Here is a 27,415-nt window from a genome sequence, read left to right on the forward strand (position 1 = left end):
GTGCGAAGGAGTGAGCAGAAAGCATCAGCCCCCATTTGATCCAAAGGACCTATATCTTACCTAAGTTCATGGTTTCATCTCCTAAAACTAAAAGTTAGCCACTTGGATCTCAGTGGTTAAATCGCAGGGCAGCATTTTGTGAGAGTCTGCGGTTAGAGAGCGGGAAAGTGGGGTAGAGAGCATGGGTGAAATATAACATGAGGAAGTGGGTACATGCCGCGGATGATAACGAAAACATTCTTTCTTACAGCCTGATTATGAAACGGATGGTCTCGCTGGTGCCTCCAGCCGCATAAACAAAAATTCTATGTCTGCTGCTCCCAGTTGCAGTCTGAGCTCACTGCTGGCTCTGGTGGTCACCACTGTAGCCACCCTGTTATCTGTATCCTTGGCAGAAACATTGTAGCCGCATTCAGAAAAGACGGAAAGACAAGCGAGAGAAAAGAACAAACAAAACTAAGCCACCTGTTTCCTGTCCTCTTGTATATCTGAAATTCCAGTTCTGCTGAGGTTTCATCCAACTGGAACTCTTTTGTTGTTTTTAAGGAAGCTTCTCGTGACCCCCAGGGGCTTCTGTGGAAGAACCACTACAGGGCTGACTCCAGACTCAGAAGGCTCCATGGCATGGTGTGGGTTAAGGGGACCATTTGTAAACTGAATGTAAAGCAATCATAAGGCTGTGTTTTTGATGGTGATGGTTATGGTGGTGAGGATGGTGGCGATGGTGGTGGTGGTGATGACGGTGATGGTTTTAACAGCTTAAAGTCTGTTCTCTTTACTGGCTAGAACAGGAGATGCTATTGACAAAGATTCTTCCCTGTCTTATTTAATAGCTTTGAATTGTATTAACATGACTGCACCCTGATAATGATGACAAATGAAGGTTGGCCTCACGAGTGGACTTTTTGGACTCCGTCCTGTACTAAAAATGTCCACCTCTCTATGTACGTTCTGCACACAGTGTTTATGTACCTACCAACAATTCTGTGACCCTCAACAAAACAAAAAACCCGGTCACATCCAAATGGAGAACCTGTCATTCAGCCCAGTAGAGGAGAGGCGGCCGCGGGCCTCACACAGCGCTGGGATTGCTGACGGACCCTCTCCTGAACCTTGCCTGAGTGAGAAGACCTTTAACAGGAGCCGGCTACGGCTGAAGTGCAACTCTTAATGCTTTTTACACCTACGACGTCACACGTAGAAAAGGTGTTGCTTTACTATTTAGTGATTCCAACTATTGGCTTTCTACGTTTTGAAAGTAACGACACGTCCTTGTTTTTTACTGATGGTTTAATACAGACACATGCAGCGTGTTTTCCTCTCATGATTAGTGCCAGCCCCAATATTAACTTCACCGATAGCAGCTCTCGGAAGCAGACCCCCAGGAGCCCCCCATGCTTTAGCTGAGACTGCATCGCATTACTGTGGACAGGCAGGAGAAAACAGCAGCCCCTTGGCACGACTGGCCATTGGCACAGCCCCAGTTCCTTGGCTTTCAAGTTATGACAAGGGCAGCTTTGATCATGACAGGGCACAAGGGACAAGATAGCATGTGCTGCTCTCTTTCAAAGTTGATCCCCGCCAGGGTGCACAGGAGTATCCGCGCTCCTGACTGTGGTGTCGTGGTCACCGTTTAGAGCAGTTTGGTTTCAGGGTCACCAGGCATCTGCTCTATCTACCCCTATGGCCTTTATCACAGACTGTGCCCCTGCAGAAAGGAATGGTGGTTTATGGATCTTGATGGCTAACATGGAGTCTGGAAAGGTGAATTGATTGTCAAAGATACACAGAGCAAGATCGGACTGTCTTGATGGGACATGTGGCTTACATAGCCTCACACCTCCTCCTGAGTCCTCTTCCTCGCCTGAGCAGACCCTTGTGTGTGTATCTAAGCCCTGCTGTAGATGGTCAGGTTCAGAATCTTCAGCTGATTGCCTACTGGCAACCATCTTTCCCCACAAGTGAATAAAGGAAAGAAATTCTTCCTCCATGGAGCTGTGGAAGTGTGATCTTGCTTCCCACCCTCAGAGAGACAGAGGCAGGAGCCCTGGGGCACACATACCTGCCCCCTGCTCTCTGAGATTGGCCTTGGATGATAACAGATCACCTGGGAAAGGGGGAAGAAGTCTGTGAAAGTCAAGAGATGAGCCTGGTTTTCAGCTCTTTTGGTGTCTGGGCACATTTATATCCAAATGCTAATGAATACCAGTGTAAAATAGTCGGTAGCAGAATTTTTTTTATGTCGAAATGTTTCATGGGGAACGCATCCGGCATCCACGTATGCCTGATCAGTGGGAAGTTCCATGAAGACTCGTACGTACAGCGAATAAACACCTTGAGTGTCTCAAAGCCGTTTAGGATGCCAGTCATGTGGGAGCATATCTCTTACAGAGCATATTTGGTTTTAATTAAGGTATCTCCATGTATCTACACTGGACTAATTGCATGTGGGTCTGACTGGGTGGGATCCACCTTAGGAAGCTATCGATTAGCCCTGCAGTCTACTGCAGCCCTAATTAGCTTCAGAGGACCACAGAGGAAACAGGAGTCCTATGCTAACAAGGGCAGCCTTCAACCAAGAACTCATAGTTATGCAACATGCAAATCAAACTTGGAAAAGCTCTTGCCAACAAAAATCTGGTTTTCTCTCAGAAATGAAAACACATGAGTGCTACCAAATCCTCAGTTTGAAAGCAAGTAGCTGAGGAGATAAACAGTGGGCGGGGCCTCGCTTAGGGACCTCGTGGTGGGGAGACTTAGAAAACCAGCTCAAGTTAGCGGGCTTGTCATTCGCGATCTCAACTTGACACATGAGACTGACAGATTTGTCTGGAGAGTGGAGCAGGAGATATGGCAGTCTTCTCACCTGACCTTCCTAGAGCCCTGATGAGCAATTTGCCACTTTGTATCCCTCTGCTTTCCCTTCGCACAGACCAAGGTTTGGTCTGCTGGGGTTGGATTCCTTGCAGAAAGCTCCTCACGGAAGGAAGTGGCTTTGCTAGTATAGCAGACAGGTGTGTCCAGAGTGATTCAGAATCTAGCCTGCCCTACTTCAGAGAGAGAAGGCGACAGAGCCTCACGGAGTAGAAGCACAGTAGTTCAGCTCGACCTTGAATGTCCTAGAGCAGATAGCCTTTGTGAGTTTGTCAGAGAGCACAGGAGGAGAGATGCGCGCAGCAAGGAGGGGATTCGGCATGAAACGCCGCCTTTTTCCACATCTGATTTTTTTTTTAAACCTCTAATAGAAAAAACTAGACATTGCACATTGCAAAGGGTTATTTTTCATTGAGTAAAGCGAATTGTATCTAGGTGTGATTGGAAGGTGGTTTCTATTTTGTTTGGAAGGCAATTCCACGTCTTGTAGGTAAGCAGAAATGTCTAAAGTTATAGCTTCAAGTTCATCCCAATACAGCACAGGAACTCTCCAGAGTCCTGAGTTTAATCCTTGTCTGTAAGTCAGACATTCCCAAACATCCCATCTGCTGAGTCAGAGACAAGAGAGGGTGAAAGTGTGTTTGAATCAATGTTTAGTTAGGAAAAGAGACATAAAAGCAGTGGGGGTTTATATAACTAGCAATTATTTTCTTAGATTCCAACATAAACGTTCTTCAGTTATTACTTACAAAATAGTGGACTCAGAGGAGCTATCGTTGGGAAATGTGTTTTTATTCACATAGCCAGACATGCACGACTTTCCTGATCCATGTGAACCAGAGGAGGGTTGCTTAAGTAAGCTCTCGTTCTGCCTTTTGAATGCCGCTCTGGTCTCCGTGAGTCACCTCCCTGCAGTCTCTGCTGGTGTTGCTTGTGCTCTTTGCCTGAGCGAATGAAACCATGGGAGACCCATCTTTGTAAGAAAAACCACGGCAGCAGATGGCAGTGAATTACCACGGCCTGGGCACTGTGGCACCAGGCGGCCCATCTTCCCCGAGCCAACAGGGGTTGGAGAGATGAAATCAAGGTGCATCATGCTGCCAAGACAGCCAATGGGCTGTTGACTTTGCTGATACCCCTCTCTGGGGCCATGTTCTTCTGATAAAACAGCCGGTGTCCTGAGAGAGTCGGGAGGTCTTTGGAAAGGAAGCTAGACAAGATGGTGACAAGGGAGGACTTCGCTTTTAGAAACCCTCGAGTAAAAAGGCTAGGGCATGTGGCTGGGTAACCCTAAGAGCTGTGTTTCTCACCCTGAGCAAGGAATCTCATGTCTTTATCTGACATGTCTTCACTTTGATGCAGCTTTTCTTACTGAGCAGGTTTAAGTCTTTTCTAGAATTCTTCACGAAGAACCGTTACTTAGGAATGATAGTATGGCTGCAGAGGCCTTACTCCCTGGGCTGCTCCTGTGCCTCTGTATGCACTCTGTAGGATGTCCATTTCCCAGGGAGAGAGATGTCTTAAGCTGTGGTTGGTTTGGTCACCGTCCTGTTGATTGGTAACGCCGCCGCATTTCCCTTTTCCTTTATTGCCTGAGTATATCATAGAGTCTCTTCTAATGTAATCTTCACCCCAGTCACTCTGAATTCAATGCTGCCAATGTCCAGCCACGTCCCGTCAGATGCTCATCTTATGGAAGGAAGCCTGTCCGGAGCCAGGTGATGCAGCATCAAATCAGGAATGCCCGCCCCTCCCCCTCTCTTGAGAGCCCTCTTCACTTGGGTTACCCTGCCCTCAAGCCCTCATGGGAATCCTTTTGCTCTCTGGGGGGCTCCCTGGTAGTCCCAGAGGCAGCTCAGAGTGACTCCTCATCTGAACGTGCCACCTGCATTTCTGATGAGTTCTGAGTCCCAGCCCGGAGGGGTGGGGAAGCCACACAAACCCAACTGCAATAAGCTGCCTGCAGACTGCTCCAGCCTGCTGCTAGTCATCAAGGCCTCCGAGGCCCCGAAGGTCTGTCTCCAAGCTCATTTGACCAACGCAGCTGTGACTTCGGCTGTCTGCCACTGGCAGGTGCCAGTATCAACATCTTGTCCCACTGCCACAAGGAGGATTTCATTTGCACTCCAGGGCAGCTGCCAAGCCCAGCACCAGCACCAACAGAAGGAATTCTCTGGGTTTTCTCTCTTTAACACACTCTGAAACCTCCTTACTAGTCTCCACTTTCATCTTATAGGGGATGCCAGGAGCCTGACCAGAGACGGACAGTTTCAGTCATAACATTGCTCCCGGCTTAATGCCCTCCCTCGTAGGTCCAGCCTATAACAAACACTTTTAAAATGCTGGTTGCCTGAAAAACATGGTACACCAAAGGGCTTCATCCTGCCCCATGGCAGCAAAAACTGTCCAGGCACATAGCTGTGCTGACCTTGAGTGGCACTTAAAGTGGGCTGGGATACTCCTGGGTCTAGGAAGATGCTCAGCTCACCGTGTTTCCTGCCAAGAACTGAGACTTGAGCAGTCGTCCTTGGAGGAACTGGGCATGACCAACTAATCCCAACAGATCTACATCTGCCCCACCAGTGAGCCTGTGGAGATTTTCATCTCCATTAAACAATGGTGCCAGACCCTTCCAGCCACCGCAGGGGGATAGCCTTTCCATTCCCCATCCCAGGAAGGAAGGGCCAACATCTGTCCACTTAGCACACATGGTAGGCAGGTTCTGACGCTGGCTGGACCACCCTTTGGCACAGCAGCTTCCCCACAAAGAACTGGGACATCTTAGGTTTTTTGGTGTTCCCAGGGGGAACACCTATTCCTGTTTACCTGCTGATTGGTGCAATCCTTTAGTTTGACACGCACTCTATAATAGGTAGGCTATGGTTCTTGTGTCTCAGTTCCTATCTGGACAGGCCAAAGCAGCTGCCGTGATGGGGGAGGCAGACAGCCTCCCTGAAAGAACCCAGGCCTCAGATGGCCATGAGCTTAGCATACAGGTGCATCAGTGGGGATGTCATATTGGTCGAGAGCTTTGTCACAAGCATGACAGTGGGGGACACGGGAGTGGCTTTGAGGATAGCAAAAAAACAGGACACATTTTGAAATAGTTTTAGCGTACAAAACAATGGGTTTCATGATTCCGTTTTCATACACATCATTGTGGTATACTACTTCATATGTCTCCTCTCTCTCTCTCTCGTCTCCCCATCTCACTGATGCTCTTCATCTGGCCGTGTTTAAATAGCTAAACTCTAAATATCTGCAGGGAACTTTGATGCCCATGGAACACAACATAGATCCCACAGTGAAAGTGAATTGACATGAAGAATGGAAAATCTAATGGTTGCTCTGGTATAGGAAACTCAGGTTTGGTTTTGTTTCAGAGTAAAGAGTAGTCATCAGAGGGCAGAGAAGACATTAACTATGCCTTCTAACACACTGGACTGTAAGATACCATCAGCTCAGACCCGACCCACCTCCTCCTCTTCACTCAGGCAGGGCTGCACGGTCCAGCAGCAGCATCTTGGTGTGAAAAGTGTGCTTGATCTGAGTCTGGGTTGTTACTGTTCGTCTGCGACTGAAGGTGTTTCTGGAGGAAAAGAAAAAGAGAGAGAAAGCAAACGAGCTGTAAAAGCAGTCAAGCTCAGCTGCTGTGCTTTTCTGGATTCAGAGAGAGCTGATGTCCTCAGAGAGTTGAAGGATGGCTTCAGAAACCCCAAATCCAGAGCCTTGCAGCGTCCCTAATTATCTGGCTTTGCTCTCTCATCTCTCACCCAGGGGACAAGGGGAAGCTGCCCATCACACAGCTCGCTTGAGAGAGTTTCCTGTCTTGTGCACATTATCCCTTGATATTGAAATTATTTTCCCTGTTTAATCCAGCTCCTGCTGAGAAGCTGTGTGGGATTTAAGATGCAGGATTTTGTCTTGTACTTTCCAATGGGGTTGCATCTTTTACTCCTAACCAGAGGGTGTGTTTCAACTGCTGCTGATCTGGTCCGGGCAGGTTAGTTTTAAGTAGAGAGGACGCCAGTTTCTGATGAGGTATTTTCAGAATTCTGACCCGAACAAGGGCCCAGATTCCTCCTCAGAGCCAGGATGAGAAGAAGAGCAGGTTTGGTTAGGAGGTCTCAGGTTAGGAGAGGCCTCCTTGTGTTCACAGTGTTTCCCACACACCAAGGAAGGGGAAATTGCCTCACTGGGTGGCAGATCTGCTGAGGACAGCCATTCATCTCCCAGGTTGCCCGCACATCTTCACTCAGTGGACCATGCTTCTTGCCAACAGAAGACCACCGACGCGTAGAAAGACAGTTTTCCGTTTGAACTATGGCAGAGGTTAGGTGATGTTTGAGTTTTCTGTCTGCCTCTTGCTCAAACCCTACAGAGTGTATGTAGTCCCTTTTGCCCTCCCCACCCCCAGAATATCCCAATAAATGTTCTGTTCTTTTATAAAAAAAAATGGCTTGTATTATTTTTTTGTCTTGGTGGCAAATTCCCTGACAGAAGCAGTTTAAAGGGGAAAAGGTTTATCTCAGCCCACAGTTTGAGGGTACAGTCCTCACAGAGAAGAACATGGTGAGAGACCATGGGACTGTAATTCCTCACTTCACGATAGGCCAGAAAACTCAGGCTGGAAGTGGGGCCAGACTATAGCCCTCAAGGTTCACCGTCCTGCAGCAGCTTATGTCCTTCAGGAAAATCCTGCCTCCTAAAAGTTCCAGAACCTTCTGAAATAGTGTGACCAACTGGGGGCTCCATTTTCAAAGACTTGAACCTATGAGGAAGATGTTACGTTCAAACCATAACATGGGATGTCTTTTGTTTATACCTTAACTTTTAAAAAATGATGTTAAAAAAGACTCTTTTTGAAACAGGGTCTCACTGTGTAGCCCTGGCTGGCCTGGAACTCGCTATGTAGACCAGGCTGGCCTCTACTCAGATCTGCCTGCCTCTGCCTCTCCAATGCTGGCATCGGTGATGCGCAATAGCACACCCAGGAGGATGTTGAAAATTTGCAGAGCTCTCCAAGACAGAGATGCTAGTGTTTGGGCTGGCAGATCATAAAGGATGCAGTATACTTGTGTCATCACTTCCCAACCTGGGCACTACTGGCTTGTAGGTCAGGTCCTCGACATTGTCAATATTTGGTAGCACAAATAATGAAAGTAGCACAAATAATGAAAACCCAGAGATGAAGATACTGGGGTTCAACCTAAAAACCAGAAAAGAAAAGCAGCCGGTCACTACAGAAGTCTTCCCTCTACCAAGGCTGTGTAACTGCAGACTAAGCAGACAAAACAGACGAAGCCTCTCTCTGCTCCTCTTTATAGTCTCCTTAGTGCCACAATTAAAGGCACGGCTCCCTGGTACTGAGATTAAAGGTGTGAGCCACCACCACCTGGATGTGTTTCAGCATTGATCTTGTGTAGCCCAGGCTAGCCTTGAACTCACAGAGATCCATATGCCTCTGTCTCCCAAATCCTGGGATTGGAGGTGTGTGCCACCACTGCCTGACCTCTAGTGGCTTAGATTTGCCCTTCTGATCTTTAGGCAAATTTTATTTATTAAAACGTAAATAAAATCTCATTGTATCCCTGGACAAGCCCAGCCTTCAAATGTTTCTCAGCATTCCCAGATGCTCAGTTGGATGGGCCAGCATCACCCCTAGCTGGAGGCTGCTGTTTTATACACAGTCTGATCTCTCCTGTGAGCGTTCTCAGAGGAATTCCTTAGACTTAGTGGAGGGGCCACAGCTGACATTTATTTTCTGTCTGTTAAAAGCAATTTTGTTTTAAATTTTTTATTCATTTCACATACCAATCACAGTTTCCCTCTCCCTCCCCTCTTCCTACTCTCCCTCCACGCCATCCTGCATCTACTTCTCAGAAAGCGTAAGGCCTCTCATGGGGAGTCCATGAAGTAAAGGCAATTGTGTAATCACATTATTGGGTTGGTAGATTCTGTTTACCATCCTATGCACTGAATGATCCATATAGATTTAAAGTAATATTTTCATAAAAGGTTACAGCTTAGAATGGGGTCATGATGTGGGGTTCCCCTCTGCATGCTGTGAATACCATTGGTTAATGAAGAAACTGTCTTCGGCCTGCTCAGAGCAGAACAGAGGTAGTGGGGGGCGGGAACTAAACTGAATGCTGGGAGAAAGAAGGCAGAGTCAGCGAGAAGCCATGGAGCCACTTGGAGACAGACATGCTGAACCTTGCCAATAGGCCACGAACTTTATGGTAAAATATAAACTAATAGAAATGGGTTAACCAAAGATATAAGAGCTAGCTAGCAATATATTTAAGTAATTGGCCAAGCAGTGATTCAAATAATACAGGTTCTGTGTGATTATTTCGTGGTCTGGGCAGCCCAGAACGAACAAGCAGCTTCCTATAACAGGGTTGCTTTTTGTATTTCTAGAACGGAAGTCAATGCCTGGCCCAGAAAGCCACTTAGAGTCCCAGATTTCTCTCATCTTAGGAGCTGAAGACAGCTACTCTATAGTGCTCCCATCTCCCTGGTGGGTGGCTGTCACTGTGTCCTCCATCAGGACTCAATAGGGCAAATGTTTAGACACAGGCACCATAATGAAGTTTCTCACCGTTGTGTGGAAAGAAGATTCACTCTCCTTAAAGTCTGAGGAACAGTGAGACCTGGATTCCGTGTGACACAGAGGTGTTTCGTTGAGGCTTCTGTGGGACCACTTTATTAGCATACTCTAGTTATTATGGAGTTCGCTGCAGCATTTTCATACATGTATATAATACACATTTGTCACATTCACTCCTGTTAGCCTCTCAAGTCCCCCTGCCGCTCCTCCTAACCCCCCTACTCTCATCTCTTCTTTCCCCTCAATGAGTTTAATTAGCTTTGCTTATAGGAGGGTGGGTCGGGTTATTTACAGAGGCCGGGACACTTTGCCAGTAGCTACACTACGGAAGAAACTGTCTGCTTTTCTCAGCCACCATTAGCTATGTATAAGCTGTTGGGGTATTTAGGACTTCCTGAGCCTCTTCTGTGTTCTCGACAGGATGTTGATAAGACCAATCTTGTCCAGGACCTGTGACTGTACAGCTTCTCTGCGCTTGAGGGTTTAACAGCCTGGCCGTGCTCAGAAAACAGCATTCCACAATGGTCTGCCCCGTCCCGCTCTTCTGTCCTTCATTCTGCTCTCTCTTCTGCAGTTCCTTGAGCTCTGAAGAGGATATCCCATCAGGACTAAGCATCCAACTGCCATGTAGCTCAGTACTTTGATTGTTTATGAGTCTGCCCATTCAAAAACAAAGCTTTTCTCACCAACAGTGATTAGTAAACACAGGATAAGCATACAGAAGGCCGTTTTATGGCCACATCATGTCCATCTAGCAGAATACCAGCAACAGCTTCTCCACTGTGGACTATGACACCGTCAGGTTTTTTGTGTTTTCTTTTGATTTATTTATCCCGCTGGGCTTCCCTTGCCTTGCTTCCTGGGTCTACTTCCAAATAGCCAACCTTGGGTTGATGGCATCCAGACCTTTCAGAGTTTCTGAGTCAGTATGCAGTGAAAGTTTGCAAGCGTTCAGACCTGGATAACAAAAGCCGTAGCTCCTGGGTTCTGGGCTTCTCGAGGAGAAGGACACAGACAAAATGACTTCTGCCTGCTCAAGGCTACAGAGGTGGGCAGAGAGGTAGGGCTTTCCCAGCAGCAGAAACAAGGAGAGCAGCCGGCAAAAGGTCCTTCACCTGTGCCCTCCGTTCACATTCTAACCATCTTCCGAGCACAGCCAAGTCCCCAGGACACTGGTGATGGAAGTTTTAGGAGCTGGAACAGGAAATGTCTAATAAAACCCTGAGAGAAATGCCAAGAAAGCAAATAAAAAAATTGTGACAGGAACAAGATACAAGGCTGCCTGTGTTGGTGATATAAATAAAGCATAAACGGAAACACAGCGAGTGGGAGTAGCCATTAAAGTCCCATAAACCACGGTGAACACCGCACTGAGGGGCTTCAACCTCACAAAAGGTTCCCTCCGTGCAGGCTAGCTGAGAAGGGAGTCGCCATGGTTAAAAAGTGAAGTGAGCTTTGGCCTCTGATTGCTCAGGTGCGTACATAAACAGAGTAAATTTATCTCCTCCTTAAAGAGAATTGTAAACATGTGTATGCAAATTTGCACATGCCCATGTATGTCCCCGTGTGTGTGGAGGCCAGAAGAGGGTGTCATGTCCTTTGAAACTGGAGTTGCAGGCCTTTGCCGGGACAGCTGGCTCACTGTGCATGGTTACTGGGACCCAGATTCTGGTGTCCATGAATGTGCACGGAGGGCTGTTAGCCACGGAATAGCTTCACCATTGCTTTCTGGAAATGTCCTGATTTAAAATTCATGCTGCCTGGAGCCACAGTCCTACTGCAAGGAGTCCATCCCTGATTCTTCTGCAGCATGCCCAAATCCATGCAGATGTGTCTCCTACCGCAGAATGATTTATAATGGCAAACAACTCGGGAAGACCAGACAAAAGAATGCTACACAACCATTTTCTTATTTTTCTTATTTTTAATTTTTTTGATAATTTCATATGTGTGTCCAATATGTTTTGATCAGATTCATCCCCATGCCCTTCCTAGCCTTCCTCCCCCACTGAAGCACCTATATCCAACCAGTTCTAGCCTACTTTCTCTTTTTTCCTACCTCCATGTCTTATTTTATTTATATTTTTTGACCCACTGGATTTTCTTAAGATTGCTTCCATGAGCATGAATGGTGTGTGTGTATGTGTGTGCTGTTTACCGTTGTTTGGGTGACTCGCCCCTGGCTTACTCTGAGGAAGATAACGGCTGGTCTCCTGCAACCTGTTAACTTGTGCAACTACTTTTTAGAAGGTAGATGTAAATATACTAAAAATGAAAGCCTCTATAAAGAATTAAGTAAAAAGAAAAGTATGGGATAATGAAAACGATGGTCTTACTAGTATAAATATAGTGGTATATAGATGACAGACAGATGATAATAGTTGATAAATAGGTAAGAGATTCCAATAGATTATAAATACATCATAGCTATATGGTATAGATATGAGTAAATGATCAATAGATACATGATAATATAACAGAAATGATTGATAGATGTAGAAAAGATCATAACTAGATGATAGACATGGTGCTAGATATAAGAAGGTGATAGATAGGCATACTGAAATGCTTTGACTACCTTCACAGATTTTTTTGCTACTTCTGCTTTGGAGAATAAGAACCAGAGAAAACTAAGGCTTTGTCATGCCTGTGACTGTTCCAGCTTCCGAGCCCTACTTTATGGAGAGAAGAGGTGACAACCCTCTGCCTCAGAGCTCTCTCAGGGCTGAAGTTCCCTGTCGCAGCCAAGAAAGCCCCTGCACATTCCAGGAAGCCACAAGCAGCATCCCCACAGCACCTTCTGCAAGATTAATTGCCTCAATTTCGGAAAGAAGCACCTCCAGGCACCTGCTGTGTGCTGTGAGTGCGACAGAGTTATAAAATAATCCCTCACCCAGTGACTGGAGACTCGGGGTGAGTCAACTCCAGGCAGGGCTTTCCCAGCCCAAGGGAGGTTGGGTCAGCCCTTGCCAGAATGTAACAGCCCTGACGACACTTTCCTCAGGGGCTCCTGAGCAGCATCTGCTGCCTCTCAAGAGTTTGCATGCACCTCACACAAGACGGATGGGCTGTATGCCCACAGCCATGCCAGTTCCCGCTGCAACCACAGGTTCAAGATAAACTCCATTTCCATTTTGCAATAGAAGAAACGGGCTCAGGGAAGGCAAGAGGCTGGAGCAAGGGTTCACTACCAAGGAGGGGTGTGAATTCTTTTTCACTTTTGTTCAAGGCTAGCCCCAGGTAAACTATGGTAGCCTTGGATGCCGGCCTTGCGGGGAGGCAGTCTCCTGACAACTGAGCAGGGAAGGTCATGAGAACACACTGTAGCTCCACACATTCAGACTGCATCCTCCTCACCCACACAGGGGGCTACATCTTGAGAACAGCCCGAGTCGGTAGACTGTGGCATGAGCTTGTCTCAGGAGATAATGAGATCACCTCCCTTGCCTGGAGGAAAAGAATAGCAGATTTAAGAAGAAATATGTCAAGTCATCCAAGTGGCAGCACCGCTCCCCCGAGAGTCACGCTTCCATTTCTGCCCCTCATTCCAGACATGGAACCAATTAAAGTAGCTACAATGTACACATTTAAACAAAGTGACACGAGCCGGCTTAAGTGTTTTTAAAGAGCCGCTTTGCCCACAAACTGTGCCCAGAGAAACAGCTGGCCCATTAACCTGAACTGTGTGAAGGCAAGGTAAGGCCCCAAGGCGTTTAGGGCCATCTCAGATGCCCCTACAGCCCCTGGCCTCCACCCCTTGCCTCTCCTACTCTGGCGGAGGCATGCGGAGGCAAGGCAGAGCAGGCTTGTATTTCTGGCCCTTGGCAAGGAGCTGGTCTACCGAAATTTGTCCCTGTCTGGCTTTAGCATTAGCTCTTGCTGTGGGAGCTCCTTTAAGATACCAGCCCACTGGGGCGTGGTCTCTTATACTTTTAAAAAGCAGCAGGAACCAGACAGGTGCTCTCTTTCTTGCTTCTGGCTCCCATTCTGGTGGCAAGACTCTGTTTTCCTGTTTGCGAAGAAAGGACTGTTGTTTGGGATGGTGATCTGTAAGTTTTTACCCTTAAATAAACAACCCCCTTTATTATCCATAATTCTTAACTGGTGTGGGATTGTTTGCAGCTTCAAGCTCTCACTCCTAGTCCTACTCCACACATGGGCGACTTGGAAAGGGGGAGCATTGCTTCACTGTGAGAAGGTCCACCACGTTCCCGCTGCCCCATTGCCTCAGTACTGGGACATCCCAAGTGTGCAGATCACACTCAGCAAGTGTATCAGCTTCCCATCACCGTAGCAAACCCCGGGGAGAAGTCACCTTAAAAAGAAGGAAGTCCTCTGGTCTCCACATGCAATGTGGCGTGCATGCCCCCGGCATATACATAGTAAATAAACATAGTGGACAAAATGGAGAGTGGATATGAGGCTGTCCCATGAGTACATGTGAGGAATTTTCACAAAGTCTCCCCAAACATTGAAAAGGTTGGGGCTGAGGCAATGGTCCCTTGTAAACTATGAGCACCTGAGGAAGTTCCCAGAACCCACATGAAAATACTGAGGGCAGGGTGGTGAACACTTGAAGTTCCAGGGCTGGGGACGCGGAGACACCAAGATACAGATCCTGGGGGGCTAGCTGAACAGAAAGCCTAGATAAAATGGTGAGCCCCAGGTCCCAGTGGGAGACTCTGTCTCAAATTAATTAATTAATTGAAAAAGAGGGTGGGGGGCCTGAGGAATGATGGGCAAATGTGACCTGACCTCTTCCTGTGTGTATCACACATGTGAACACATCTGCACCATCTATACCTATGCATACATATATACAAATAAAAGAGTGTGAGAGAAAGAGTGATTGATTGATTGATTTCCGTCTATCTGGGCTCATGGTTTTGGAAGACCATGACTGCTAATAACATTATTGTAGCAAATCTTGGCAAACATCTACTTTATCCTGGGGCATAAAGAGAGGAGGGGGGAAGAGGTGGGTTCCACAGTCCCCTCAAGGGCATGCCTCCAAAGACCTCAAACTTCCCACGATGGAACCCATTTCTGGGTTGCCTTTGGTGTGTAGGCCTCTGGTGGACATGCAGGAGCAACATTCACCAATGGTGATGGAAAGTGAGTGTTATCTGTAGTTGTACAAGGATTTGACTCTAGCTGTGGAGCTCAAAACAAAACAAAACAATTATCTGTACTGAGAAGAAAATGTAAACCAGGTGAGCAGAGGCAACAGCCATGATGTGCACGTGGCCCTCTCCTCAGCCTGTTTCTCCTTCCCTTGAAAGGGGATCCTGACTGTGGCATTCAGTCATGACTTCCGAGTATCAGAAGAGGAAAGAACTGGTCTGTGGTCCCTTTCCCAATATACGTCTGTCCTGGGACCCTTAAGTGCTATCTTCCTGAATGAGAAGGGATTCCATTTGCACAGCATCCCATACCCATGCCAGTGTGATACCACATGGTCACCCACATTCTGTGCATACCTTTGTGCCCAATAGCTGAGGGCTCCTACAGCCCAGCATCTCTTGGCCCTCCTGTCAACACCAGATCTCCTCTGCTTTCCAGACTTGCTAAGTGACTTTTCCAACTCAGAAATGGCAAGGTATTTTACTTCACAGTGCACTGTGTATTTCTGCAGAGCACATGTACAGGCTTAAATATATTCAGTGAGTTTTAAAGGCATTTTTGTTTTGTTTTGTTTTTCAAGACAGTTCTGGCTGTGCTGGAACTTACTCTGTAGACCAGGCTGGCCTTTAACTCAATGAGATTCACCTGCCTCTGCCTCCCAAGTGCTGGGATTAAAGGTGTGTGCCAACACTGCCTGGCTTAAAGACATTTTTTACAGACTATTAAATGTTCTTTGAAATAGCTTCTACTATAATGTAAGAGATTGCCAGTTTCAGGTACACAGCACAGGGTTGCCAGCAATGGCTTATGTGACAACTGTTTCTCCTATGTCTGGTAAATGGACAAGAGCAACAGAGGGCTGCGGTGGTGGCCTCCTCTCCAGGCACTAAAATGTTAGGAACCAACATGTGCGGGCTGGAGCAGCTGTGAGTGTAGCCCTACCCCATTGTCTGTGCAAGGAGTCCTCACACCAGCTTCTCTGCACCAGCAAACCTGACACACACCAGCCTCATTACACCAGCAAACCTAACACACACACACACACACACCCCAGCTTCTCTGCACCAGCAAACCTGGCACACAACCATCAAGTCCCATTGACCAAGTGCTGTCTCGATCCTACAAATCTGCCCACAGCTCCCACCATGGGACCCACTTCCCTATTGGCCCCTGATTAGCCTTCATCTTTTCCAAATTGGAGCAAAAGATTCTCTCCGGGGTGCCCTCTTCCCTTAATGGTGTACACAAATGCAGGTGCCAAGATAAACCCCCATAGCTCCCTGGAGGCTGCTGTCTCTGTTTTGCTGATGAGGAAACAGACTCTGGTTAAGTAACTTGACAAAGTCTTGTGAGTGAAAAGGGAGCCCCAGGTTTCAGGTGCAGGAAGCCTGCCCAACCTTAGGCCTGTGTTGTCACCTCGGGTTATCTTGGCTCTGGTAAGTCATGCCACGCGTCCAGGATTAGATCCTTGAGGGAACCTGTGGAATTATATTGGTTATCTCTGTGGAAAGTCAGAGTATGTGCTTGGGTTTTTGTTTTGTTTTGTTTTTTTTTCTTAATTTGGTTTGTTGAAAGTAAAACATGGTCCTATTGATGGTCAATTTTTTTTTGTGACATTTTAATGAGTGTTGATTCAGATTTGCTTGTGTGCCTTCACAGGAACAGCCAACCCCTGTTCTCTGCCTTTTTGTGCCCCATCCCTCCCCTAGTTCCCAACTCAGAGCTCATTACTCCCTAGCTCCCAGCTCTAGTTGCTTCCTAAACCCATGAAAAACAGCAGCCTCTCTTGTGGGCCTTCTCACTTAGCTTCCAGTGTGCCCAGTCTCCCGGGAAGAATCAGCTCTCTCCTTCAGCCTTCAGCCCGTAACAGACATCTCTGTCCCTCCCCACCATTCTCCAGCCTTCCAGGCAGACACTGATGCCTCCTGCCCTATTCCAGGCATCCTTCTAGGTGCTGGGTATAGTCGAGAATAACAGCGACAAGTCTGTCTTCTCATTGAATTTATACAATCACGGGAGGAGTGTTTATGCTTGCAACAAAGAAAGACAATGTGACAATGACAAGTGTCATCTGTCACAAGATAATGTCCACACAATAATGGATGATGGTGGCACTTAACATCATTGGTGCCGTTATCCGTTTGGTTCTGAGGATGAAGTGTGATGATACAGGCAATCAGCTTATGTTGTGGACACTATAACAAGCGCTGTGGAAACACAATGTTTATCACTGTAAGGCTCATAGGGTGTTACACGGGGAGGACCTGAGCGTGGTTGTTACCTGGGTGACCAGAGGAAGTCCCTTTCAGAATGTTCTCACATTTTAAAATGCAAGTGTTTTTGCTATTGTTTGTTTGTTTGTTTGGTTTTTATAAGACTCTTGAAGCAGGGAAAGATCAACTTAAGCCAGGGCCCAAGGCCAAGATGGGAATGGGCATGATGTACTGAAGAAAGCAGTTTGCTAGAGGCAAGTGTGTCTCTTTTTAGAAAGACTTCCTGACTCAGCTTTAGCTGCAAAAATCTTGCAGCTCTGTTAAGAGGCCCCACCACCAAATACTTAAATGGTGTCTATGACTAACCAACAGCATGCTTTTTGGTGGTGACAGGGGCCTTGAAACTCCATAGAGTGTGGCAATAAACATGGCTCCTACCAGTACTTCCACCATGAAACTAGATTCTTCAAAAGCTAAGGAATGGGGTAGATCCAGCCATCAAAGCCATGGCTTTAATCCTAGCCATATTGCTTAACAAATTAAAAATTAATACGGTCAGAAAAAGAGAGATATACAGTAAAGTTAGATTCAGATAAAAAATAACTCTTAAATAATTTTCAGTTTTTAAAAATATATGTAAGGTTGGAAGAGAAAAGAAAAAGATAAAGTCCTTTAAAAAAAAGAGAGTGTAGTTGGATGTGGTGGTACACACCTTTAATCCTGGCACTTTGGAGGCAGAAGCAGGTGGAACCCTGTGAGTTCAAGGATAGCCTGGTCTACAGAGGAAGAGATGGGCAGACGCCAATGCAAGAATTCACCCAACAATCTGAAAAGCAACACGAAGCCACCAGAAACCAGTGACCTCACAACGGGAGGACATGAACACCTTAATCAAGAAGAAGTAGAAAAGATTGACTTCATGAAAGTGATTGACGCCCTTAAACAGCATGTAAAGAACGCCCTTATAGAAATGGATGAGAAATATAACAGAAAGCTTGAAGAATTGAATAAATCAGTGAATGATACCCTAGAACACCAAGGAAAAACAATCAAACAGATAATGGAAACAGTTCAAGACTTGAAAACTGAAATGGAGGCAAAGAAGAAAACACAAACAGAGGGCCGGCTGGACATGGAAAATTTAAGTAAACAGAGTCTACAGAAATAAGCATAACCAACAGAATACAAGAGTTAGAAGAAAGAATCTCAGATTCAGAAGATACCATAGAGAAAATAAATACAATGATCAAAGAAAACAGCAAGTCCAACAAACTCTCATCACAAAACATTCAGGAAATCTGGGACACAATGAAAGGACCAAACCAAAGAATAATAGGAGTAGAAGAAGGAGAAGAAGTTCAGCTCAATGGTCCAGAAAATATATTTAATAAAATTATAGAAGAAAACTTTCCCAACCTAAAGAAAGATATACCTATGAAGGTTCAAGAAACATACAGAACACCGAATAGGCTGGATCAAAAAAAAAATCCCCTCACCATATAATAATCAAAACACAAAGCATACAGAATAAGGAAAGAATATTAAGAACTGCAAAGGAAAAAGGCCAAGTCACTTATAAAGGTAAACCTATCAGACTTGCACCTGACTTCTTCATGGAAACAATGAAAGCCAGAAGGTCCTGGATAGATGTACTGCAGAAACTGAGAGACCATGGATGCGAGCCCTGACTACTATACCCAGCCAAGCTTTTATTCACTATAAATGGAGAAAATAAATTTTTCCAGGATAAAAACAAATTTAAACAATACGCAGCCACAAATCCAGCCTTACAGAAAGTAATAGAAGGAAAATCACTAACCAAGGAGTCCAACAATGACCACAATAACTCAAACATCTAGAGACCCTTCACCAACACAACTCAAAGAAGGGAAACACACAAACTCTATGACTAAAAAAGTGACCGGAGTTAACAACCACTGGTCATTAATATCACTTAATGTCAATGGACTCAACTCACCTATAAAAAGGCACAGGCTAAGAGATTGGATAAGAAAACAGGATCCAACATTCTGCTGTTTACAAGAAACACACCTCAACAGAGAGAATTTGCAAATTAATAAGATCAGAAATGAAAAGGGGGACATAACCACAGACACAGAGGAAATTCAGAGAATCATTAGATCTTACTACAAAAGCCTGTATGCCACAAAACTGGAAAATGTAAAGGAAATGGACACTGTTTTAGATAAATACCATATACCAAAGTTAAACCAGGACCAGGTGAACAATCTAAATAGACCTGTTAGTCGCGAAGAATTAGAAGCGGTTATCAAAAACCTCCCTACCAAAAAAAGCCCAGGACCAGATGGTTTCAATGCAGAATTCTAGCAGAACTTCCAAGAAGACCTAATACCTATACTCCTTAATGTATTTACCAATATAGAAACAGAAGAGGCATTGCCAAAATCCTTTTATGAAGCTACAGTTACTCTGATACCAAAACCGCACAAAGACTCAACCAAGAAAGAAAACTATAGGCCAATCTCACTCATGAACATCGACGCAAAAATCCTCAACAAAATACTGGCAAACCGAATCCAAGAACACATTAGAAAAATTATCCTTTATGATCAAGTAGGCTTCATCCCAGAGATGCAGGGCTGGTTCAACATACGAAAATCTATCAATGTAATCCATCATATAAATAAACTGAAAGAAAAAACCATATGATCATTTCATTAGATGCTGAAAAAGCATTTGACAAAATTCAACATCCCTTTATGATAAAAGTATTGGAGAGATTAGGGATACAAGGGTCATACCTAAATATAATAAAAGCTATATACAGCAAGCCGACAGCTAACATCAAATTAAATGGAGAGAAACTTAAAGCCATCCCACTAAACTCAGGAACACGACAAGGCTGTCCACTCTCGCCATACCTCTTCAATATAGTGCTTGAAGTTCTAGCAATAGCAGTAAGACAACATAAGGGGATCAAGTGGATTCAAATTGGAAAGGAAGAAGTGAAACTTTTGTTATTTGCAGATGATATGATAGTGTACATAAGCGACCCCCAAAACTCCACCAAAGAACTTTTACAGCTGATAAACAGCTTTAGTAATGTGGCAGGACACAAGATCAACTCCAAAAAATCAGTCGCCCTCTTATACACAAAGGATATGGAAGCAGAGAGGGAAATCAGAGAAGCTTCACCTTTCACGATAGCCACAAACAGCATAAAATATCTTGGGGTAACTCTAATCAAGGAAGTGAAAGATCTATTTGACAAGAACTTTAAGGCATTGAAGAAAGAAATTGAGGAGGATACCAGAAAATGGAAGGACCTCCCTTGCTCTTGGATTGGGAGGATCAACATAGTAAAAATGGCAATTCTACCAAAGGCAATTTATAGATTTAATGCCATCCCCATCAAAATCCCATCAAAATTCTTCACAGATCTTGAGAGGACAATAATCAACTTTATATGGAAAAACAAAACACCCAGGATAGCCAAAACAATCCTATACAATAAAGGATCTTCTGGAGGCATTACCATCCCTGACTTCAAACTCTATTACAGAACTACAGTGATGAAAACAGTGTGGTACTGGCATAAAAACAGAGAAGTCGACCAATGGAATCGTATAGAAGACCCAGATTTTAACCCACAAACCTATGATCACCTCATTTTCGATAAAGTATCTAAAAGTATACAATGGAAGAAAGAAAGCATCTTCAACAAATGGTGCTGGCATAACTGGATGTCAACCTGTAGAAGAATGAAAATAGACCCATATATATCACCATGCACAAAACTCAAGTCCAAATGGATTAAAGACCTCAATATCAGTCCGAACACATTGAACCTGATAGAAGAGAAAGTGGGAAGTACCCTACAACAGATGGGCACAGGAGATCGCTTCCTATGTACAACCCCAGCAGCACAGACATTAAGGGCAACATTGAATAAATGGAACCTACTAAAACTGAGAAGCTTCTGTAAAGCAAAGGACACTGTCACTAAGACAAAAAGGCAACCTACTGACTGGGAGAAGATCTTCACCAACCCCACAACAGACAAAGGTCTGATCTCCAAAATATATAGAGAACTCAGGAAACTAGACTTTAAAATGCTAATTAACCCAATTAAAAAATGGGGCACTGAACTGAACAGAGAATTCTCAACAGAAGAACTTCAAATGGCCAAAAGACACTTAAGGTCACGCTCAACCTCCTTAGCGATCAGGGAAATGCAAATCAAAACAACTTTGAGATATCATCTTACACCTGTCAGAATGGCTAAAATAAAAAACTCCAATGATAGCCTTTGCTGGAGAGGCTGTGGAGGAAGGGGTACCCTCATCCATTGCTGGTGGGAATGCAATCTTGTGCAACCACTTTGGAAATCAGTGTGGTGGTTTCTCAGGAAATTCGGGATCAACCTACCCCTGGACCCAGCCATACCATTTCTGGCAATATACCCAAGAGATGCCCTATTATATGACAAGAGCATTTGTTCAACTATGTTCATAGCAGTATTATTTGTAATAGCCAGAACTTGGAAACAACCTAGATGCCCTTCAATGTAAGAATGGATGAAGAAAGTGTGGAATATATACACATTAGAGTACTACGCTGCGGTAAAAAACAATGACTTCTCGAATTTTGCATGCAAATGGATGGAAATAGAAAACACTATACTGAGTGAGGTAACCCAGACCCAAAAAGATGAACATGGGATGTACTCACTCATAATTGGTTTCTAGCCATAAATAAGGGTCACGGTGTCTACAATTGGTGAACCTAAGGAAGCTAAGCAAGAAGGTGAACCCAAGGAAAAATATATAGTTATCCTCTTGGCTATGGGAAGTAGACAAAATTGCCGGGGAGAAAATTGGGATCTTGGGGGTGGGGTGGGATGGGGGTAAGGGGAGATGGGGAGAGAAAAGGGAGAAGGGGAGGATGGGGGGAACTTGGGGAAAAAGGATGATTGGGATAAAGGAAGGTTGGATAGGGGAGCACGGAAGCACAATTCTTATTTAAGGGAACCACCTTAGGGTTGGCAAGAGACTTGAACCTAGAGTGGCTCCCAGGAGCCCAAGGCGATGTCCCCAGTTAGTTCCTTGGGCAGCTGAGGATAGGGAACCTGAAATGACCCTATCCTATAGCAATACTGACGAATATCTTGCATATCACCATAGAACCTTCATCTGGTGATGGATGGAGATAGAGATAGAGACCCACACTGGAGCACTGGACTGAGCTCCAAAGGTCCCAATGAGGAGCAGAAGGAGGGAGAACATGAGCAAAGAAGTCGGGACCACGAGGGGTGCACTCACCCACTGAGACAGTGGGGCTGATCTATTGGGAGCTCACCAAGGTCAGCTGGACTGTGACTGAAAAAGCATGGGATAAAACCGGACTCTCTGAACATGGCGAACAATGAGGGCTGATGAGACACCAAGGACAATGGCACGGGGTTTTGATCCTACTTAATGTGCTGACTTTGTGGGAGCCTAGCCAGTTTGGATGTTCACCTTCCTAGATATGGACGGAGGGGGGAGGACCTTGGACTTTCCACAGGGCAGGGAACCCTGACTGCTCTTTGGACTGGAGAGGGAGTGGGAGAGGAGTAGGAGGAGGGGGAGGGAAATCAGAGGCTGGGCGGAGATGGAAACTTGTTTTTTTTTTTTCTTTTCTCAATAAAACAAAATAAATAAATTGCAAAAGTTAGTAAATGAGAAGTTTGAGCTAATGGGCCAACCAGTTTATAATTAATGTAGGCTTCTGTATGTTTTTTTGAGACTGAACAGCTGTGGGACCAGGTGGGTTAGAAATCTCTGTCAACATTGGGTGGCCAGAAAACAACAACAACAACAACAACAGAACATTGGGTGGCCAGGAAATAAACAAGCAGTCTCTGTCTACAAGTTGTCCTACCCCCAACAACTGACCTCCACATGTAAAGATCCATACATATGTACATGTACATACATATGAACACACACAATAAATGGGATTAAGATGTTTTTAGGATCTAAGGTATTATAAACCCTCATCTGCTTGCTTTTGCTGTCCTTATAAGATTACCAGATTGCTACCTCCACATCCCAAGTGACAGCTTCTACCATGGAGGTGCCTCTGCACATTACCCAGAGAATGAAGGGCTCCGCTCCAGCATTGCGCAGAGAAGAGCCACTTCCTCCTGCTGGCATCCTGTCACTTAATTGTCACTGTGGAGGACTTCATTAACGCTCCCTTAATCGGTTATGAAGACTTAAAAGGCTTTCCGATCCAGTCAGACTCAAAACACATTTATTTGCTTTTACGGTGATTGAAATGATGTGCACTGTAAATAACCTTATGTTCAACACTTGGCGATATTAATTTCACTTGACTTCATGACTTAAGGTCAAGCATGTTCATCAAAGCCACTATCATTAGCACAATTTCCTTTCTATTAAGCGATTATGATCACTTACCATTAATGAGTCGTGAAGTTTTAATAAATTTTTGCTGGTGTGAAATTGCAAAACAGTAATTATGACACACACTGTATGGATGGCTTGTTCCACAACTTCAATGTAGGCTAATATTGGGGGAAAATACAAAAGAATGGCAAACAATTAATTAGTTGTTGACATGGAACCCAAACAAACCTTGGCCATGAGACAATGGCCACAAAATGAAGAGCTTTTGTCGGTCATAACGACCTGTTTAATCACACGATCTTGGTCCTCTAAAAGCCCTCCTGGGTGTTGGGGATGGGTGGGTGGATTTTGGGCTTGAAGTGTCAATAGTTCTGGCATGATTGTATGACAACATGTGGCAGGATGAGGCTTTTGAAATAAAATTGGGTGTGAATGAGATGGATTTATGGGACAGGTACTGAAGAATTACCATCTCAAGGTCGGGCTGCAACTGTGGGCTCCTGGAGCTGCATCAGAGACAGGAGAGAGGGCTTACACCCACACCCCCTTCCGTGTATGTTTCAACGACGGATGCCATCATTTGATAAAATGGCTGAAATCTGGGGAATCAGGGCAAGGGAGGAAAGGGGCATAGGTGAAAGTCAAGACCAAAGATGCTTCCAGAATGGAATCAGGTTGATGGATGAGATCAAGTGGAACGTTGCATCGTGGCCAGGGTTTGACGGGAAAGGGTAGCTGGATGTCAGGCGTAAGCTAGGAGACCGAGAGATGAGAAATTCAGTATTTGTTTTAGAATTACCTGTAGCCAGATAACTCATTCTCTTAGAAAGCCACCAGCTTCTAAATGAGGCTGAGGAAGACCCTGGTAACTGCTCCAGGACAAGTATTGTATGAGGACTGTAAACTCCAGCGTCTAGCCCTGTAAAGAACGTGCCATGACCCCTTGTTCCTGGGAGTCCCATCAACACCTCCACTCCCCTTGCTAAGCACCAGGCAGATGCCAGGCACCGGCAAAACCTTCTGAATATCATCTCCTTGACACCTCAGAATGGCCCGTGAGGAAGACCCCGCTATAGCTCCATTCCACACATGAATCTAATTCAGTGTACTGCACTGCCAAGGTAGAATATTGTCGTGTGAAATTCCAAACCATGATGTTCCTCCTCTCTGCCTGGGATGGCCCAGGGAGGACCATGATCCATCTTTAAAATGAAATGAGCAGTAGATTGCTTCAACTACACAGAGTGACCTGGACAGATGGTACTCCGCTAATTTACAACATGGCTGAGCCGTTTAAACACATTGAAGAGCCCACGCCAGCTTGAGGTCGCTGCTCCTGTAAGGAGATACATGAGTGCAAACACAAGGACGGATGGAAAGGGTCTGTGATACCGAGGTCCCACCCAGGGTGGCCTAAGTCCAGAAAGAGAGAAAACAACGGTGTCCTGTGACCTACCCAAATACCTCATCTAACTGGATCATTTGCCCAGGAAAGATTGTGTTAGCCACTTCCTTACCCAGAAATCCTTGCACACATCAATGTCCATTTGTAGTCTTCCTGAGCTCTCTCTCAAGAGACTCCCTAACACAACTAGACCCAGGTACCTCTGCTCCTCCAACAGCGTCTGGTGGTTGTCTGCCTGGGATTGCCGAGATCAGTACAAAAGCTGAGCGGAAGCTGGCAAACGCCACTGTCTGCTTTCTTCATAAACAGGGTTGTCTCCTTATTCTTGGCAAAAGTCGTATCATCTGGCTTTCACCTCGTTACGTTTGTCCAGAGTTCTCCCCATCGGGGAGGGAAATCTGATAAATGACTTGAACAGAAGGATGTGCCAACATAGGAGCAAGAATAATGGGGTGGAAACTGGCAGCTATCTCAAAAAAAACCAAAAAAAAAAAAACCATGTTCCCAAACAGAGTGAGAAGCTGAGATGGCCCAGGGCCCAGACTCCAGTGAGGCACCCTGTGGTGGGGCCACTCCCTCTCTGGCTGAGGTCACTGAAAAACTTGGTGCAAGGGTACAAGAATTCACCATCTGTGAACTATGCGACAGTGGTCATTGACTTCAATTTACCTGGTACAAAGGAACACTAGAAACTGGGTTTGCCGAGCACTGGCCGTGTGTAGCAAATGCTCACAGCTAAAGACAGCTAAGTACCTCTGACCGATACACCAGTTAGGTACTGATGGCTTTGGCTCTCAGGATAAGACTCAGCATGACTCCCCAGGGTTAGACAATAGCAACAGCACTGCTTTCTCCTGGTGGCACCTGAGTGGTTTATCTCTGCTCATCTATTCATTTTAAAAGTTCAATGTTGAACAATTACTTCACACAACAAAAGAACATCAAACCTTTTATAAAGATGTATCTGTTCACTGATTAGATACAGGAGGGACAGACGCAGAGAGCCAATCTCCTGTCAGTGAGAACACCAGAGGATGGCTACGGCTACGTCCCAATGCAGTGAACACACCTGCTGCTGTTGACCTTGCTTCTGAAATGCCCTTCCTGATGAGGAGAAGCTGGAGACCCTGAGGAAGGGCTGGTTCTAGGGCCAAGAAAGAGACGGATCTGTTGTGGTGATAAAAGGGAGGAGATACTCAAAAGTCTCGTGGGAGCACGTGAAACCAAAGGGCACTGGAGAAAATCAAGTGAGAAAATGAATACATAGCAATAAAATAGGAAGCCACGGACAATAATATCAAGAGTATAAATGAATAAATTGAAAGGTTGATGAGGAGTAAGTTATTTACATAGTTTCAAAGAGTGTCACTTTAGGTTAATACTTAATAATTGTCAGGCGGGCAAGGAGAATAATTTGATAATAGGGAAGCCTGACAGATTTCCTAGCCTAGTGATTAATGTCAGCATCAGATATGAGGTGGCAGCATCGTGGAGCGCCTTCTTAGGAGGTCTGTGAAGGGCTCCACTCACTTATGTAACATTCTTGCTAGACATGTTACCTCAGTACAATCAGAGCATCGGACACGCCTCAAACGCTACAACTTTGGGAATGATCAGCTCCCACGCCTGAGTTGTCTTTAACCATCAGCTTGACACACCCAGAGTCTCCCGAGGAGGTCTCACTGGACACTGAGCAGTTGGCCCAGCAAGGCATCCACCAGCACTCCTCCATGGTTTCTGTACCAACTTCCTGGTCCAGCTCCTGACCTGACGTGCTTCAGTGGTGGACTGTGACCTGAAGTGTGAGCAAAACAAACTCCTCCCTCTTCGAGTTGTCTCGGTCACAGCAACAGAAGGGGAACCAGAACACATGATTTCCAGAAGAAATCATGATCATTAGTTCTGAGGAAAGACTTAGGGGAGAGATAATAAACAGAGGGCTAGAAATGCAAATGCGGTCCTAAACTTGGGCTGTTTGTGTAATATTATGAAGTTTGAAGATTAAAATGGTGCAAACACAGAGAGGCTAGCTTCAGTTCTTGCTGTTCATGTTTTAGAAACCAGGATGTCTTTGTGTGCAATTACATCCAAAAAGAGGACCTGGTGTGATAATTCTCGTGTTTCTGAGGCAAAGGGTGTGCAATTTGCCAGACTTTTGGAGGGTTCTAGATGGCTTTACAAAATATTTAAAAGTCATTTATGCACCAGAATGGATGAACTACATGCCAAGGTGGTGACATAAATACAGGAGCCACTCTGTCTCCACTTAAAGGTGACCCCAAGACGTAGTGCCGAGTCAAAATGTCCTTAAAGCAAATCTTAAAGCAGAAAGTGTTCTATACCTGAAAGTTTTCCACCATACAGCATATATGCAATAATTTTATCTTAAGACATTTTTGCAGGATGAAAACGAACCTCCTATCGCAATTAAAAACGTACCATTGAAGGGCCCACAATGCCAATAGTCCCACTGGCATGAGCTAGTTGCCAAAATGAATGCCAGGAATACTGAGTGAGGTGAGGTGCTGAATGGCTTATTAGCCATGAAAAAGTTATTAATGAGTTTTGATTCTAGCAATAATTAAATATCAGGGCCAATTTTCAGGAGATTAATTAGATGAGATCACCTGGATTGACGGATCCCGGTGAAGCTAAGTGTGGCCAATGGTCCAGAGTAAGCGATGCTGTTACCATCACACTCATTATGCTCATCATTACCGTGGTAACAGCAAACAGTTTTCTCAACATATTTTTCTCCTCATTGCAGGCCGGCACACTCCAGGCTCACTGC

At 45.3% G+C, this 27,415-nt stretch overlaps 1 protein-coding gene across 6 annotated transcripts in view; it reads left to right on the plus strand.

Annotated features, from left to right (window-relative positions):
* Positions 1–7,312, plus strand: part of Gfra1 (GDNF family receptor alpha 1) — a 219,583-nt gene extending 212,271 nt beyond the window's left edge. For all 6 annotated transcript variants that reach the window (XM_041661128.1, XM_041661126.1, XM_041661125.1 and 3 more), the window contains one exon: positions 251–7,312. In XM_041661128.1, the coding sequence (XP_041517062.1) occupies positions 251–406 (156 nt within the window). In that variant the 3' untranslated portion in view covers positions 407–7,312. The remainder of the gene's footprint in view (positions 1–250) is intronic.
* Positions 7,313–27,415: the final 20,103 nt, after the last annotated feature.

The sequence above is a fragment of the Microtus oregoni genome, unplaced genomic scaffold (assembly GCF_018167655.1).
Source record: "Microtus oregoni isolate MIOR12 unplaced genomic scaffold, Mior012 000012F_ref0000307, whole genome shotgun sequence".
In the NCBI taxonomy this organism is placed as follows: Eukaryota; Metazoa; Chordata; class Mammalia; order Rodentia; family Cricetidae; genus Microtus; species Microtus oregoni.